We start from the raw sequence: 15860 nt of genomic DNA, 5'->3' as shown, positions 1-15860 counted from the left end.
ATCTGGACTTCCTCCAAGAGAAATTTGGAGCTGCAGCTGGTGAAGAATTCTGGATGACAACAGTTTGTAGATAATAAACCTTTCAGAGGCATTTGAAACAGAAGGGGGTAGGAAGCGAAAGCTGGCTGATTAACTTGATATTCTGGCCAAGTGTATTTACTTAATAAAGCAATGGCAGTAGAGTATTATGTGTTGGTTGGTGCCTGAACAATTTCTGAGTTCAGAGGTAAGTTCTCCATGCCCTGATCAAAATGAAAAGAGCCCCAAGCATGATCATAAAATAAAAGAGGTAAAAATATAGGGCTACAAAGAGAAAAGAATCTGGTCAGCTCAGTTTAGGATACTGTTGGTTATTAGAATTATCATTTAAGAAATCTTTCTACATCCCATGGTGAGCTCAGTGGTAAGAGATCAAAGAACATGGCTGAGAAAAGTCAACAAAGCTTCGCGAGGGGCCGGGTTATGCCTTAAACTTTTTCATATTTTGCTTTCTCCTTTGGAGCTGACATCCTAAAACATAGGAATTGCAGCCAGCATAATTTGAGAATTTAACTTAATCTGGAGGAAGGATGTGTTGTTGTTTTTAATAATCTGCTGTTTCAAATTATTGCCAAAAATATTCTTAAATGCCTCCCTCCCCAAAGTTTTAAATCATAAAAATGTTTTTCATTTCATTTCATTTTCAGGTAATATTGGGGGGAAAAAACACGTGTTATTTAAAATTTCAGCCTGTGTTGCAAATGTTTTTGGATGAAGTACCGTATTTTTCCCCCATCTGGTGCCCTCTAAATATGCTAGACTTTAATTTCCTCTAAATATGCTAGACTTTAACTTCTATCTACAATGGCTAGAAATTATGGGAGTTAAACACAATTAGAAGGGCACAATTGCCAATCTCACAACTGATTTCTTAGTCAATAATCAATATTAGTCAAAAAACCAATAGTCTGCATGATATGGATTTAATAGCAAATAGATTTCTGCTCCCAGCAAACATATATGCTTTAAAAGAGAGAGAGAGAGAGAAATAATAAATGAATATTCAACTTGTTTTCTTATATAGTTTGAGTAATAGTTGTCCGAGGTCTGACTGCAGTATTAAAGGCAACTTTTAATGATATGTACCGGTAGATGGATGTTATTGGATTACTTTTCCAATTTAGTTATTGTCAGTAAGAACTGAAAATTTAATTCCACTGTAATGTAGTATCTATCCATAGTTCTTTGTTGGGCAACACATTAAGAACATTGATACTGTTGTTTCAGTGGAGGAAATTAGCACACTGGGAGATTATGCATGTGTTACACAATACCAGCCTTGAGAACAGATGAGGTGCAGTGGTGGGATGCTGCCGGTTTAACAACCAGTTTGGTGAGCGCGTGCTTTGCGCGCTTGCACACCTAAGGCGCTTGTGCGCAGCGCGGAAAATGGAGCATTTAGAAGCTCAGCTGCTTACCTTCCAAGTCAGCAATGGTAAGTAGAATAGCGGAGGGGGTTGGAAATCAGCTGTGCTGCGCGATTGAGATGAGCTAGAAAGCAGGAAATAAAGGACAGGATAGGGCAGGGACGGGTGGGCGGGGCCAGCTAATCGTCGGAGCTACCGGTTCGCCTGAACTGGTCCGAACCAGCTGAATTCCACCTCTGATGAGGTGACCAAAACAGGTTAAAAAAAACCCAGAACAGATACAAGCATAACATCTGGGTTGAGTTTTCAAACCAAACTGATGTTTGAACTACCACATTGGTCTTATGATTTTGATGGTACGGCGAACTGAATTGACCCCATTGTGTGTTCCCCCTAGGAATATCTAAGCACCACACTTGCAGCTCTGCGTTCTAATCACATCCTTGCATTGAAGGTTTGTGAGAAAGAAATGGTTTGACCTTTACCAGTCCTGTTGCAAAAAAAAAAAAAAAAAAAAAAGGATATTGCATACCCTAAACGACACCAAATATTTTGTAACATGTCTGTGGATAATCAGGGAGGTCATATTGGCAAAATGGACATCTAATCCCATGCTTTATAGACATACCCCTTTACTGAGGCTTTTGCTATAGACAAATGAGGCATTCTTTGCATTGTAACCAGCCATTTCTGATAATACCAGCAGGAATTCCAGGGTCATCAATTTAGAGCAGCTGTTCCCAACTTTTTTTTTTATGGCCTTCAGCATAACTAGAATTTTTTAGATCACTCTTTAAGCCAGAAATGCAGGTGGCCATTGCAGGACATCAACATTAAAGTACGTTAATTTGGGGTTTGATTTGATTTTTATTTAATTTGGTTTTCTCACCTTAAAATTTACATAAGATTGTGAGCAAGAATGGCAAAAATCTTTTGAGATTTTAAGGAGAATTCTAGAAAACGATCAGTTGTGGCCATCTTGTAAGATTTTGATGTTTTATTTTGATGACTCCATGAGGTACCATCTAACCTCAACTGTCTTGATTTCCTCCAAAACTTTGTTATGGTATGAATTCTGTATTTTTGTACATAGTGGAGGAGCTTCTGTCACATATCTGCCTTTCAGCACTGCTGTTTTTAAATTTTCTTACAAATGGCTTCTCAAAATTTGCCTTTCCCAGTAATGGCAGGCTGGAGAAATTGATTACCAAACAAAAAACGGAAAAGTTTTTAAAGTTATCTTCTCATCAGCAAAGTCTTAGTTCACATCTTTAGAAAATAAATATGCAGATATTCATATTTATAAATTATAAATAATTCTCCAGACAGAATCTCCTTATATTGGAAACGATATAATCAAGCAAAGATTGAGACGTAACAACTGTAAGAAGATCTTGGTCCAGTTTACATCCTTGAAACTTCAAGGCCTCAACACCACAACGTGCTCTTAAATTTAGTGCCTTAACCAGATTACATGTAACAGATAATCATGCAGAGTCCAATTTGGTTCGTTCACTTCATTTTATGAACTCCAAGGATCATGGCAATTTTGTTTCTGTGATTCACTGGTGAATCCCACTGTGGCCTTGCTTGGATCTGCTTCTAATTGTGGCCTTCTCCATCCAAAATTGTGCTTCCAATATGTCACCACAACACCACAACACCACAACATGTTCTCTATTTTAAACCATCTGCCCAAAATAATTGGACGGCAGGGCTGCAATATTGCAAAGACATTTCCATTTGCAACAAGACTGGAACTTGACTTGCCCTAAAGAGCAAGTGACCTTAAACATGAGTAGAAACATGTATCTTTCAGAGTGTCTACAGTTGTTGTCATGGGAGACTTACGGGCACATCTCTAAGCCACAAAATAGGACAAGATTTGATACTTCTTGCATTTATATTGATGAAAACCGGGTGATTTCAATTGTAGAAACGAAGTCCTAATGTGAATAATCAGTAGAATTATTGTGGTAGTAAATAATGTGGGACAGATGATTTTTTTGGATGTCTTTGGATTGCTGAAGAGAATAGAAAACCAAGAAGTGGCTATTCCAATAGCTCTTATCATGTTTAGCAAGAGAAAAACTGAAATAATTTATTGAGCTGGGTTCTCAAGGAGGAAAAAAAAGCTTATGGGAACATTTTAAAAGTCAATTAACAAATAATTAACCTGCAGGGTATTACATTTCAGACCCAAGTATGCACAGAGTCAAATAATTCCATCTCATTTATGAACACCTAAACCCAATCCTTTAACCCTTGGCACAGAGGTGAAATCCTCCCGGTTCTCACCGGATCGGGTAATCTGGTAGCAATCGTGCCAGGTGGTTCAGTAATCTGGTAGCGATGGTGGAGCAAAGCTCCACTCACCTGCCTGGGTGTCTTTACTTCCTGGTTTTAACCAGAAAGTAATACGTTCTTTACCTTCTGCACAAGCGCAGAAGGTTTTGCGCATGCACAGAAGGTCTGCATGTGCACTTCCAAACCGGTAAAGAAGATAAGTAGATTTCACCCCTGCCTTGGCAACTTAATCTTCCAAAGAGCTGGAGAGAAATAACAGCTGAAAAAGCAAGTCTCCCCATAACAGAACTCACTGCCAAGGCCTGGAAGCACTGAACACATCTCTGAAATGCTGGCTACAATGGCTGAAATGCATCAACTGTTTTCTGCCTGGCCAATAGAAAAGGAGTTTATGATGTAATGCAATTTTGCCAGCTTGTGCAAGAACTCACGAACTACTAGGCTCCTTTTGGAGGAAGTGGGTAGAGACTATGAATTTTTAAAAGAATAAATCTGGATCCGATTAGTGTGACTGAATCCTCCTGGCTGGAGAATTCTGAAAGTTGAAGTCCCCAAGTCTTAAAGCTGCCAAGTTTGAAGACCTCTATTTTATGCAACCTTTCAGGATCCACTCCAAAAGTAATCTCTTCTGCAGATTAGAGCTGGATCCTTTGCTGAAAAGAAGTGCTTTTTCCATTGTCTTTCATTTCCTAAAAAGTTCTCACTGATTAAACAAAAACATTTTTTTAAAAAAATTGAGTGAACCTTTGTATTTAAGGGATTGCTATTTGCATTCCAATGGTGCAATCTTCCTGCTTCATTCATGAAATTGATTGAGGGTTAGGGACCCTTTCCATATTTTTTGCACCAATTCTGCTTATATTATTTGCATGTTAAATTCCAAATGCTAGCACTTGGAGCTTGCCATCCAAGATTCCTGTTTCTTGGATCAATATCGTAAGAACATATTGACTGCTAAGAAAAAGAGGAATATCTTATGAAAGAAAGCTCCAAAACTGTTAAGAAGGACATCTTTGTTAATAAGCAAAGAAAGTTTTCTCTGAGTTTGTTTGCTTAGGACATTCACTACCCAACTAGGTAAAACCATCAGTCTTAATAACTGCTATTAACTAGTTGAGTAATAAAACATCTACCATCAACTAAGCTTGAAGAATACCAATAATTCTGTAGTTCAATCTAAGTTACAGATCTTCCCTTCCAAAGAGAAGTATATATAATTAAAATAGGAAAGTACAGATAATGTGGTACAGATACTTCCTAATGGCAGTAGTGCTCTTGATAGACTGAGAAAGAATTAAGGAGTCTATGTTGCATTGCAGTGGAACTTGGCTGAATAAACTGGTGAATTCATTATAAATTTTCCAGATTATATGACTAGAAATTGGAATGCTCTAAATCAGGGACGTCCAATCTTGGCAACTTTAAGACTTGTGAAGGTTCAACAACTCCCAGAACTTCCCAGCCAGCATGGAACAGACATGGTTAGCTAGGGAATTCTTGGAGTTGAAGTGCACAAGTCTTACAGTTGCCAAAGTTGGACAACCCTGCTCTAAATTGTGAAGAGTGAAGCTGCTTCAGCAACATTTATAGGTGCTTCAGCAATAATAATAATAACTTTATTGTCATTTTACGTGTATACACCATATACCCATACAACGAAATTCACTTAACACCCAAAGACCAGGTCCAACACACATAACAATCCCCAAACACACTCCACCCACCCACCACAAATTCCCCACCCCTAAACCACCCAAACATCCACACAACAGATCAAGTAATGCTGTCCAACAGCTCACTGATAGTGGCCCTTTAGTTCATTGTTGAGTGCAATTATAGCTCTGGGATAAAAACTATTCAGAAAACGTGTGGTCCAAGTTTTGATTGTTCTGTATCTTCTGCCGGAAGGCAACAGTCCAAAAAGATTGTGAGCAGGATGGGAAAAGACTCCGAGAATGTTATGCAACTTTCATGTTGTGGAAGTAAAATGGAAAACAGAAACAGTTTGGCTCAGAGGCTTGCCACGAGGTTGCCCAATGACAACGCTTTTTCCATTACCCCTTCTTTGATATCAATGAACTTGCTTTTATTCCTTCCTTTGGTTATTTTACTTTTTCCCCTGTTTCCATTTTCTTCCCTGGCTGCTCTGTTTGACTTTTGATGCCCTACTGACATCTTTTGCCTTGTGACCTTTGGCCTTTCCCCGTGACCTTCTGGCTCGGTCTTCAGCTGTTGCCTCTTCTCAATTCAGTGCGACTGGCTCCGCCCCCAGTCATAAAGAGACGCACCTTCCAGGTATCCATCTCCTTTTCCTCCTACTACTGGTCTGTTCATTTCCGAAACTGGTAATTAACCAGCTTTCCATCTTTCTTAGGAGTGGGTTTCGTTAAAACTAGAAAAAGCAAAGATTTGCTGGTGATTTCAGTCACATCCCCCCCATTTCACAGAATTGACAGGTCGGGTTTTAATGCATTTGCATGCTTAGTTTAGCAGCTAAGCATGAACACATAATAGTGGTTACTTGTCTTGAAAGTATTGTTAGACCGTATAAGATCTTAGAAGAAAGAGTATCGCAGAGCAAGAATATAATGCTTTAAAAAACAAAAAAAAGGTTTAATTTGATTTTATTGGAACCGATCTGTTTTACAATACAATCTACTAAGCAAAAGTAGTTTACTATCCATAGTTCTAAACCAAAGTATATTTGATCAGTTTTTTAGATCAACGTTATGCAGAGATAGGAAAATGGGAAGAACACAATTACTACTGCTGCTATAGGCTTGGAGACACAAGTACATAGCCTAGAACAAGGGTCTCCAACCTTGGCAACTTTAAGACTTGTGGACTTCAACTCCCAGAATTTTCTGGTTGAGGAACTCTGGGAGTTGAAGTCCACAAGTCTTAAAGGTTGGAGACCCCTGGCTTGGAATAACCTAGAATTTCCAGTGATTGTCCAATAGATGTTTAGAGCTGTGTATGTCCTATTAATTATTCAAATGACTCTTCCAAGCAAGTGTCCTTGCATTCAATCCTTGGTCCTAATTTAACGGGAACAAAATTTCAGCCTTAAATCCTTCGTTGCAGGGAATGGTACTCTAATACGATAGTGGATAACACCATTATTTCATAAAAGTATAAACAAATTTCATGCTTCACCGCATCTACTGGGCCATCACTTACTTTAGAGACAATTATACGAACAGCAGAATTGGGACTTGCAGAGATTTGGTATGTGGACATCTAACAAGTCCTGCACCATCTCAGCTGCCCAGCAATAGCATCCTTCAATAGATAGAAGTCTCCACAGCAGAATGCACATCATCCTCATTTTCAGGGATAATGTTTTATGTGCTTTGGTAGATGAGGTTCAATTCAGCCAGAGTGCTTGTTTATAAACAAGATGCCCATTCATGCAAAGTCTCTTGTGACATTATGATATGCTTATGCATAGCGATGGTCTGGACTGGCCTTGCTTTCCAGGATCCATCTGGAACTTTACTGGATAGCAATAGCACTTAGATTTATAGCAATAGCACTTAGACTTATATACCGCTTCACAGTGCTTTTACAGCCCTCTCTAAGCGGTTTACAGAGTCAGCCTCTTGCCCCCCCCAACAATCTGGGTCCTCATTTTACCAACCTCAGAAGGATGGAAGGTTGAGTCAGCCTTGAGCCAGTGAGGATCGAATTGCCAAAAATTGTAGCCGGCAGTCAGCAGAAATAGCCTGCAGTACTGCAATCTAACCACTGTGCCACCACGGCTTATCATGGACGGAGGAATAATCAAAGACCAAACACCACCCTCACCAGATGTCATAGACTATGTTTAGCCATTGATTGGAGCTAGATTAAAGATTGTTTTGCTCCATTGTGTGGTGAATTTAATATGCTATTAGGATTCATTGAAGATGGTCCATTCTGGCATTGCATAAAATACTGCATGATCAAAAGATGGAATTCCATGGACACAGTAGGAGTGTAGCCACTTAATTTCCCAAGTAGATTTTTATCACTAGGGTACTTCAAATGCATACCTAACCAAAAAAAAAAAAAAATCATGTGATGTGAATTTTAGCATTAGATACAGAAAAATCCAAATAAAGTTGTAACACTTTATTGGATGGTTTTTTAATATTTGCACTCGGTTTCCCACCCAACCTAGTGTAATGGAAGCTTTTTTAAAAAAAATGTGGGAATGCACCATCAGCCAATCCACAGTTACTCTTTGCCTGAGTTTTGGAAACCCCCTTCGTAGACTTTCTAACAAGACCTTGTTTGGCTTTACCCATGTTCCTTGGCTTAGGTTGTTATTTGTACTCCCATGTTATTTAGCTGTGTTTATAGCCATGTTATTCTCAATGAACTGCAGGGTGAACAAGGACAAGCAGGCATCCAAGGGCCTCCAGGGCTACCTGGGCCTCCAGGACCACCTGGGACTCCAGGACCACCTGGCCCAACTGGCCCAGCTGTAAGTGTCTTTCATGTCTATGTGGATCTCCCCCACTCCAAGAACCTCTGAATTACCTTTTACCTCTATGTCTGACCAGTTTCTGAGGTTGCACCAAAGCCTTTGATATCTTCTGGAGGTTTTTAAGAAGAAGATTGGATAATCATTTGTCTGATAGGATCTCCTGTTTGAGCAGAGGGTTGGACTAGAAGACTTCCAATGCAGGGGTGGGCTCCTGGGGATTCGGCAAGGTTCAGGCGATCCTCTAGCCAAGGATTGCTGGGGTTTGGGGAGCCCTGAAATGCCACCCCTGGTTGGCCACGCCCATCCTGGCCGCCCCACCCCGCCCCTCTCAGGAGTCCGTTCAACATTCCAGGTAAGTGCAAGGGCCATGTGGAGAGTCTGGGAGGGCAAAAAACGGGCCTACCGGAGGTTCCGGAAGTCCGGAAATGGGCCTGTTTCCAGCCTCCGGAGGGCCTCTGGAGCCCAGGGGAAGTTGTTTTCACCCTCCCAGAGGCTCAAGGAAAGCCTCCGGAGCCTGGGGAGGGCGAAAAATCCCCCCCCCTCCACCGTGGTGCAGGCGGCTGACTAGGCTACACCCACCATGGCCACGCCCACCCAGCAATGGGGCAGCAAACCCATTGCTAAAGGATTCGAAGCCCACCCCTGCTCCAAAGTCCCTTCCAACTCTGTTATACTGTTATTCTGCCATGAGATGGCTACACAAGACTATCAATTTTATGACTCCCATCTGTGAAAAGGGCCAGAGTGAGGTCATTACTCTATGGTTTGAACTCATTTCACTCCCAAGCCAACTCTTAAATTAAGAAACTCTTCTAATCTCTTTGCTGGTTTACTCAGATTTACAATACCTGTGGTATCTCAAAAAGGTTTGTTTCTTTGTTCCCATAGGGGAAAACTGGAGAACCTGGCAAGGATGGAAAGGTAGCAATTTAATCATTTTTCTTGCATTTGTTTGCATAAAAAAAAATATTTTCTCAGAGCCTGAGAAAGAACAACATGGGACGGATGTTGAATTTCAGGGGTTGCATGGATGAATAGATGAATTCCACTGCAAAGTGTATTCATCAGACAAAAATTGTATTTCTCCTAGAATGACGTTTCTAGACTCATTTTAGTCCTGATTACATTGCATAACTGAGGGTTCAACCAACAGTGAATGAAAGGAGACTCAGCCATTCCATGCAAGAGCAAAGTTTTTTTTTTTAATTAACTTTGCTTTAATTATGAAATAAAACCCCATTATAAGATTTCATAATTCATAATTGTCTAGCTGCTTGTGGACGGCAAGGAGAGATGAATAATTAATGTGCTATTTCATAGCAAGTTGATATTAAAAAAATATTCTCTGACTACATTGTTCAAGTTAGCTTTTAGGTAAAACTCCACACATTTGGAATTAAGCAAAATTCGGTGAAAGTTTCGGTTTCAATTCAGTTTCACAATTCAGTGAAAGAGATCATACTGACGATCCCAGGTACTAGGATTTCCAGGCAGGATTGGAAAAACTGCCTGAAATTGTGGAGTCTCCACCCGTCAGTGTTAACCATACTGAGGTAGGAGATGACCAGGCGGAACCTGAGGGGGGGCGATCAAACATGTCATCAGTTTGGAATTGCTACGCTCCTACAAGAGACTTCAGTCCAGTCCTCTATGAATTCTGCTTATCTCATGCCAATTTGCCTTGAACCATTAGTAGATCAGGTTTTTGTGTACAGGTAACATGAAATAAACTTGCAGTATGTTTGAATTCTATTCTGGCATCTGACAACTGGACTACAGATAGTCTTTGACTTACAACAGTTCATTTAGTGACTGTTCAAAGTTACAACGGCACTGAAAAAAGCGGCTTATGACATTTTTCACCCTTACAACCATTGCCGCATCCCCTTGGTCATGTGATCAAAATTTGGATGCTTGGCAACTGATTCGTATTTATGGCTACTGCAGTGTCCCGTAATCACATGGTCAGCGTTTGCAACCTTCTGACAAGCAGAGTCAATGGATCAGCCAGGTTCACTTAACAACCATGTTACTAACTGAACAACTGAGATGATTCACTGAACAATTGTGGAAAGAAAGATCGTAAAACGGGGCAAAAATTCACTTACCAATTTTCTCACTTAGCAACAGAAATTTTGGGCTCAATTGCGGTCGTAAGTCAAGGACTACCTGTAATAAACCAAATCTCAGATGCAACCTGAGGCAATTTACTGCCTTCCATGTTCTAATCTGAAAAGCACAGGGAGGAAAATGACAGAGGAACAGCAGAGAAATCCAACGGCATCATTACAAAAAGTATAGGAATTGCTGAAGAATACAGATTCAACAAAGGGATGCGGTAGCTCAGTGGCTAAGAAGCTGAGCTTGTCGATCGAAAGGTCGGCAGTTCAGCGGTTTGAATCCCTAGTGCCGCGTAATGGAGTGAGCTCCCGTTACTTGTCCCAGCTTCTGCAAACCTAGCAGTTCGAAAGCACATAAAAAATGCAAGTAGAAAAATAGGGACCACCTTTGGTGGGAAGGTAACAGCGTTCCGTGCACCTTTCGCATTTAGTCATGCTGGCCACATGACCACGGAGACGTCTTCGGACAGCGCTGGCTCTTTGGCTTTGAAACGGAGATGAGCACCGCCCCCTTGAGTCGGGAACAACTAGCACATATGTGCGAGGGGAACCTTTACTTTATTTTACAGATTCAAATGCATCCTTGAAATTTGACCAGGTAGATTCAAAAGCATCTCTCTATTGAAAAGCATTTCATTAAATTTCATTCAACCAATGCAAACAATGTTGATGTGCAAACAGAACTAAAAGATCTGATCTCAGAGCTAAGGTCCTGCTTTGACCATTTTTGCTGCTTCAGTGATCTCATGTTCCTTTGTCTTCAGGGTTTGCCAGGACTTCCTGGACCAAAGGTGAGTAAAATACCTTGAAATAAATATCGGATCTTAGCAGAGCCTTCTGAAATTTCAGAGCTTTGTGAATGAACATTACAATAGTCAAAACATGGCTAGAAATCCAGTTGCCAAAATGAGATCAGTTCTAACTGTTAAAGTGCTTCTCAGCTGAGCTAGGAAAATGTTTGCAATTAAAAAAAGAATTGATTTTTTTTTAAAAAAAGAATCCAGTTATAAAATGAACCAGCTGTATGAACATTCCCCAATGTGTTAGGCTTTAATTTTCCCAAGCTACATGATCTTAGAATCTGGGTTGTGGATTGTTTATACACTGGATCCAACTCTTAATGATAATGTAATTTAATTGTGTGAAATGAATTGACCTAAGGTACATTTTGAAAAACATGATTGTCTTTCAATATTCAAAAGTGTGGAGAGAAGTTTAATAAAATACCGAAGTTTAAGAAGTTCAATAAGCTTACACAGAACTCTTTTGTTAGGACACAGAGAAATTGGCAATCAAAATCTAAGTATTTTGTTGTTTGCTAGTTTCCATATATTTCTCCTTCTGCTACATCCTTCCCATCTAAGGACAATTCTTCTTAATAACCAAATTCATGTGGATCTTAAACGGTAAAATGGCCCTTAACCAGGGGTGAAATACTCCTGGTTCAGACCGGATCCCCCGATCCAGTAGCGATGGCGGCGGGTGGTTCGGAGAACCGGTAGCAAAAATCCCTGCCCACCCCCCATGCCCAGCTGAGTAGCGCGATCATCAGAGGCTTTTTTTTTTACTTTTAAAAGCATTTTTTCTACAACCTCTTTGGCCAAAAAAATGCTTTTAAAAGTAAAAAAAAAAAGCCTCTGATGATCGTGCGGCTCAGCTGGGATCGTCAGAGGCTTTTAAAAGCATTTTTTTTCCTACAACCTCTGAGGTTGTAAGGGGGGGGAGCCTTTAAAAGCCTCTGACGATCCCAGCTGAGTTGCCTGATCATCAGAGGCTTTTAAAAGCATGTTTTTCTGCAACCTCATAAGGTTGTAGAAAAAATGCTTTTAAAAGTAAAAAAAAAAAAAGTTGGCCACACCCACCCAGTCACATTAACCCCCCCCCACCAAGCCACACCCACAGAACCGGTAGTAACAAATTTTACATTTCACCACTGCCCTTAACTATGGATATCATAGTTATTTTCTTAAGACATGACTGCTCTCCAGTGGTCTAATTCTCATCTTATTTGGTATCTTCTTCAGAATCTTGATTTGTGTTCATTTTCTTTAAAAGAATCTTTTGGTTCGAGTCTCCAGGTAGCTTAATTCACTATATATATTTTTTCTTTTCACTTGAATTTATAGGGTGACCCTGGACTTCAAGGATACCATGGAAGGAAGGTATGAACAATATAAAAATTGATGGGCCCGCGGGCCGGATCCGACCACATCGTGGGCTGGATCTGGCCCACAGGCCTTGAGTTTGACACTGTCTTAGCATTATATGCTGATATAATAATATCAGACTATCAGAGAAGGATCCACTGAATCTAATGTAAGTGAGGAGAAGAAACATGGAAAAAGAGAGAAATTTGTTTCAGACAGTGAAAGGATAAAATGCTAATAAAAGATAGCAATTCAAAATATAATTTTATAAACAGGAATTAATACTCTTAACAGTCTGCAGTCATGCATATTGTGCAACAGTTTGTATACATTATTTGGCTGGAATTGTAACACTTGGCAGACTTCTCTTGAAATCTGCATAAATCAAAGAGCTGGCCTTCTGCAGAGAAGTGAAAATCATGGTCTCTGTGGGCCCAGATCCATCTTTTCACATCTGTGTGCACAATTTATGGCCTCTTTTCCAATGACAATGATGTTTTCTTCATTAGCTGACTATGCAACACTTAGTGGCTTCACAGCTCTCAGGAGAATGAAGCCAGTCACTGATCTGCGGCTGTGTGGGCGTGCATCAGTGAAAGAGCTGTCTTCTTACAGTAGAGGAAGGGATTCATAAGTCTGCATTTTTAATCAGTTGAAGAAAAGGTTTGTTTTGACATAAGAAGAAAGTCCTAGGATGCCTTTCTTTACATTAGATTTATAGCCCACTTTTCATTCAGAATCTCAAGGCAGCAAAACACAATAGTTTCTCCTTCATTTTTTCCCACAACAACACAACAACCTTGTGAGGGCTGAGATAGAGTGATTGGCTCAGAGTCACCCAATGGAATTTTTTGAATGAGAACCTGAGTTTCCCCTCCCCAGGGAATTCAACACCTTCACCACTACCTACATTGTCTCTGTATTGTTGAGAGAAAAGAATGTTGGAAGGCTAGAGCAGATGCCTCATTGAGATAGAAGTTCTTTCTCACCATTAAATTTCATTTTATTAGATAGGGCCCAGCGTTCAAATCTGTTGAGATCCTTCTGGATCTTGAATCTATCTTCTGGCGTGTTGGCTATTTCTGCCAGCTTGGTATCATCTGATTTGATCAGTTCCCCTTCTATACCCTCATTTAAATCATTTATGAAGATGTTGAAGATTACTAAGACAGAACATTGGGATATTCCACTGCATATTTCCCTCCATGTAGATATAGTTCCATTGAGGACTACATGTTGAGTGTGACTGTCAGCCAGTTATGAATCCATCTGGTGACGATGCTGTCTTACACATATTTTTCTATATTACCAAGAAATAGGTTGTGGTCTACTTTATCAAATGCCTTACTGAAGTCCAAGTAAATTATGTCCACAGCATTTCTCTGGTCCAACTAATTTAGTTACTTTGTCAAAAAAAAAAAAAGCAATAAGATTTGATTGGCATGATCTGATTTTGATAAACCCATGTTGGCTTCTGGTTACACTACCTACAGTGGCTCTCTATTATTGAGAGAAAAGAACGGTTGGGAGGTTGGAGTTGATCCTCACTGAGATAGTGGTTCTTTCAAAACAGGGAAAGGCAAATTACTTTGGGAAGAACAACTTCCCAACATCAAACACAAGCATTTCTTTTCTAGTTCTCTATTGTGTGTATCATTCTGAAACCACAAGGAAACTTTGCTTTAAAAGGATTTTACAAGGAACATATAAAACCTACTCATCCAAGACCATTTCCTCCCTGCTGTCTTTTGCATTAACATGCTCACACAAAGTGAGAAAAAAAAAACCCTAATGCTTCCTGTGCAGGATAACAATATAACCTGAAGATTCAGACAGTAACACTTACAAGCATTTATTGCTTTGAAAAGGAGGAATCCATAACAGTTTAGTGACTGAGAGCTTACCTTGACTATGCTTTTCTAAGCATTGTTGAATTCTTCTTCATTCTCCCATCCCCTAAAAATGTAGGCATAGTCTCCTAGACAGTAAGAATCCTTCACTATGTGGTTATTTTTTTTTTCTTATCCCAAAGCTTGCATTTTGTAAAGGTTCACTCTATATATCTTTTATTTATATCTTTTATCGTCATCGTCATCATCATTATGGTTCATTGCACAGTCAGCCAGATGTTTAAACTGGATTTGGCAATTTTATCTACCCTTTGAGCCCTTCTCAAGAACTTGGAATAGGCAGATGTTTTTTGATGGTGCTAAAAGGTATCGTCACAGGATATAAGTGGTTCCAAGTAATTCTGCCTTTTGCAATTGACCGATGAGAATTTTGTCAATGTGATGATGTTCAAGTGATGCGCCAGTTGTTTTGGGATTGCAACCAAGGTGCCTATTACTATTGGTATTCTCTTTGTTTTCTTTTCCCACAGTCATTCTATTTCTATTTGCAGGGCTTTGTACTTTGTGATTTTCTCCAGTTTTTCCTCCTCTATTTTATTTATTATTATTTATTTATTTATTATTTAAATTTGTATACCGCCCTTCTCCCAAAGGACTCAGGGCGGTGAGTTTTGCTGTCTCCAAGTACTGCCACATACATTATCCAGACTTTATTTTTTTTATCTTTCTTATAGACAATTGTTAAGCCTGGGATGTTATATGGTGTGTGCTTATGTTGTTGTTGTTGTTACATTTTCTTGCATCTTTTCCTTAGGGTGAAGTGGGTGAGACAGGCCTATCAGGAACACCTGGACTTCCAGGATCTGCTGGCCCAAAGGTAACTGTCATATTGCACTAACATCTCCTTATCTTAACAAATGCTGCACTGGAAGTTTTTAAGAAGAGATCGGATAACCATTTGTCTGAAATGGTATAGGGCCGTGATGGCGAACCTATGGCACGCGTGTCAGCTGATTTTCAGGCCTTCTGGGCCTACCAGAAGTAGGGAAACAGGCTGTTTCCTGCCTCCAGAGGGCCTGGGGGGTGGGGAAGGCCCATTTTTCTTTCTCACCTGGCTCCAGATCCTCTCTATGCATCTGGGGATGGCAAAAACAACCTTCCCCACCACCTTGGAGGCCCTCCGGAGGCCCAAAACAGCTCGTTTCCCAACTTCCGGTTGGACAGGAAGTGATGTTTTTTGCTGTCCCCAGCCTCCAAATACTCCTAGAGATGGCGATGGTTAGCCATCACTGGTATAGGATTTCCTGCCTAAGCAGGGGTTTGGACTAGACTCTGTTATGCTAATTCTAAAAAAAGCAAACATATAAAATAGCTGAGATTGAGGGGAAAGAACATCTGTCCCTTGGAGCATCTGTGGCTGAGCAGGATTACAACCTGAGCCTTCCTGACACCAAACGACATCTTAGTCAAGATACCACACTGGCTGTCTGCATGGATTGCCACGTTAATTTCAAAAGGCAACCAATGTCAGTGGCTTGTCATGTGTCTGGATCACTCCG

The 15860-nt window shown here is 40.2% G+C and overlaps 1 protein-coding gene across 1 annotated transcript in view; it reads left to right on the top strand.

Annotated features, from left to right (window-relative positions):
• Window positions 1-15860, top strand: part of COL13A1 (collagen type XIII alpha 1 chain) — a 128328-nt gene that overhangs the window by 40826 nt on the left and 71642 nt on the right. The window contains exons 10-15 of the mRNA XM_070945642.1: window positions 5943-6008; window positions 8083-8181; window positions 9073-9105; window positions 11069-11095; window positions 12431-12466; window positions 15116-15178. Of these exons, the coding sequence (XP_070801743.1) occupies window positions 5943-6008; window positions 8083-8181; window positions 9073-9105; window positions 11069-11095; window positions 12431-12466; window positions 15116-15178 (324 nt within the window). The remainder of the gene's footprint in view (window positions 1-5942; window positions 6009-8082; window positions 8182-9072; window positions 9106-11068; window positions 11096-12430; window positions 12467-15115; window positions 15179-15860) is intronic.

This window comes from Pituophis catenifer, unplaced genomic scaffold (assembly GCF_029215685.1).
Source record: "Pituophis catenifer annectens isolate HBS135680 unplaced genomic scaffold, rPitCat1.0.hap2 SCAF_6, whole genome shotgun sequence".
Classification (NCBI taxonomy): domain Eukaryota; kingdom Metazoa; phylum Chordata; class Lepidosauria; order Squamata; family Colubridae; genus Pituophis; species Pituophis catenifer.
The sequence above is the reverse complement of the archived record's forward strand: the minus strand, read 5'-3'. Positions and strand labels throughout refer to the sequence as shown.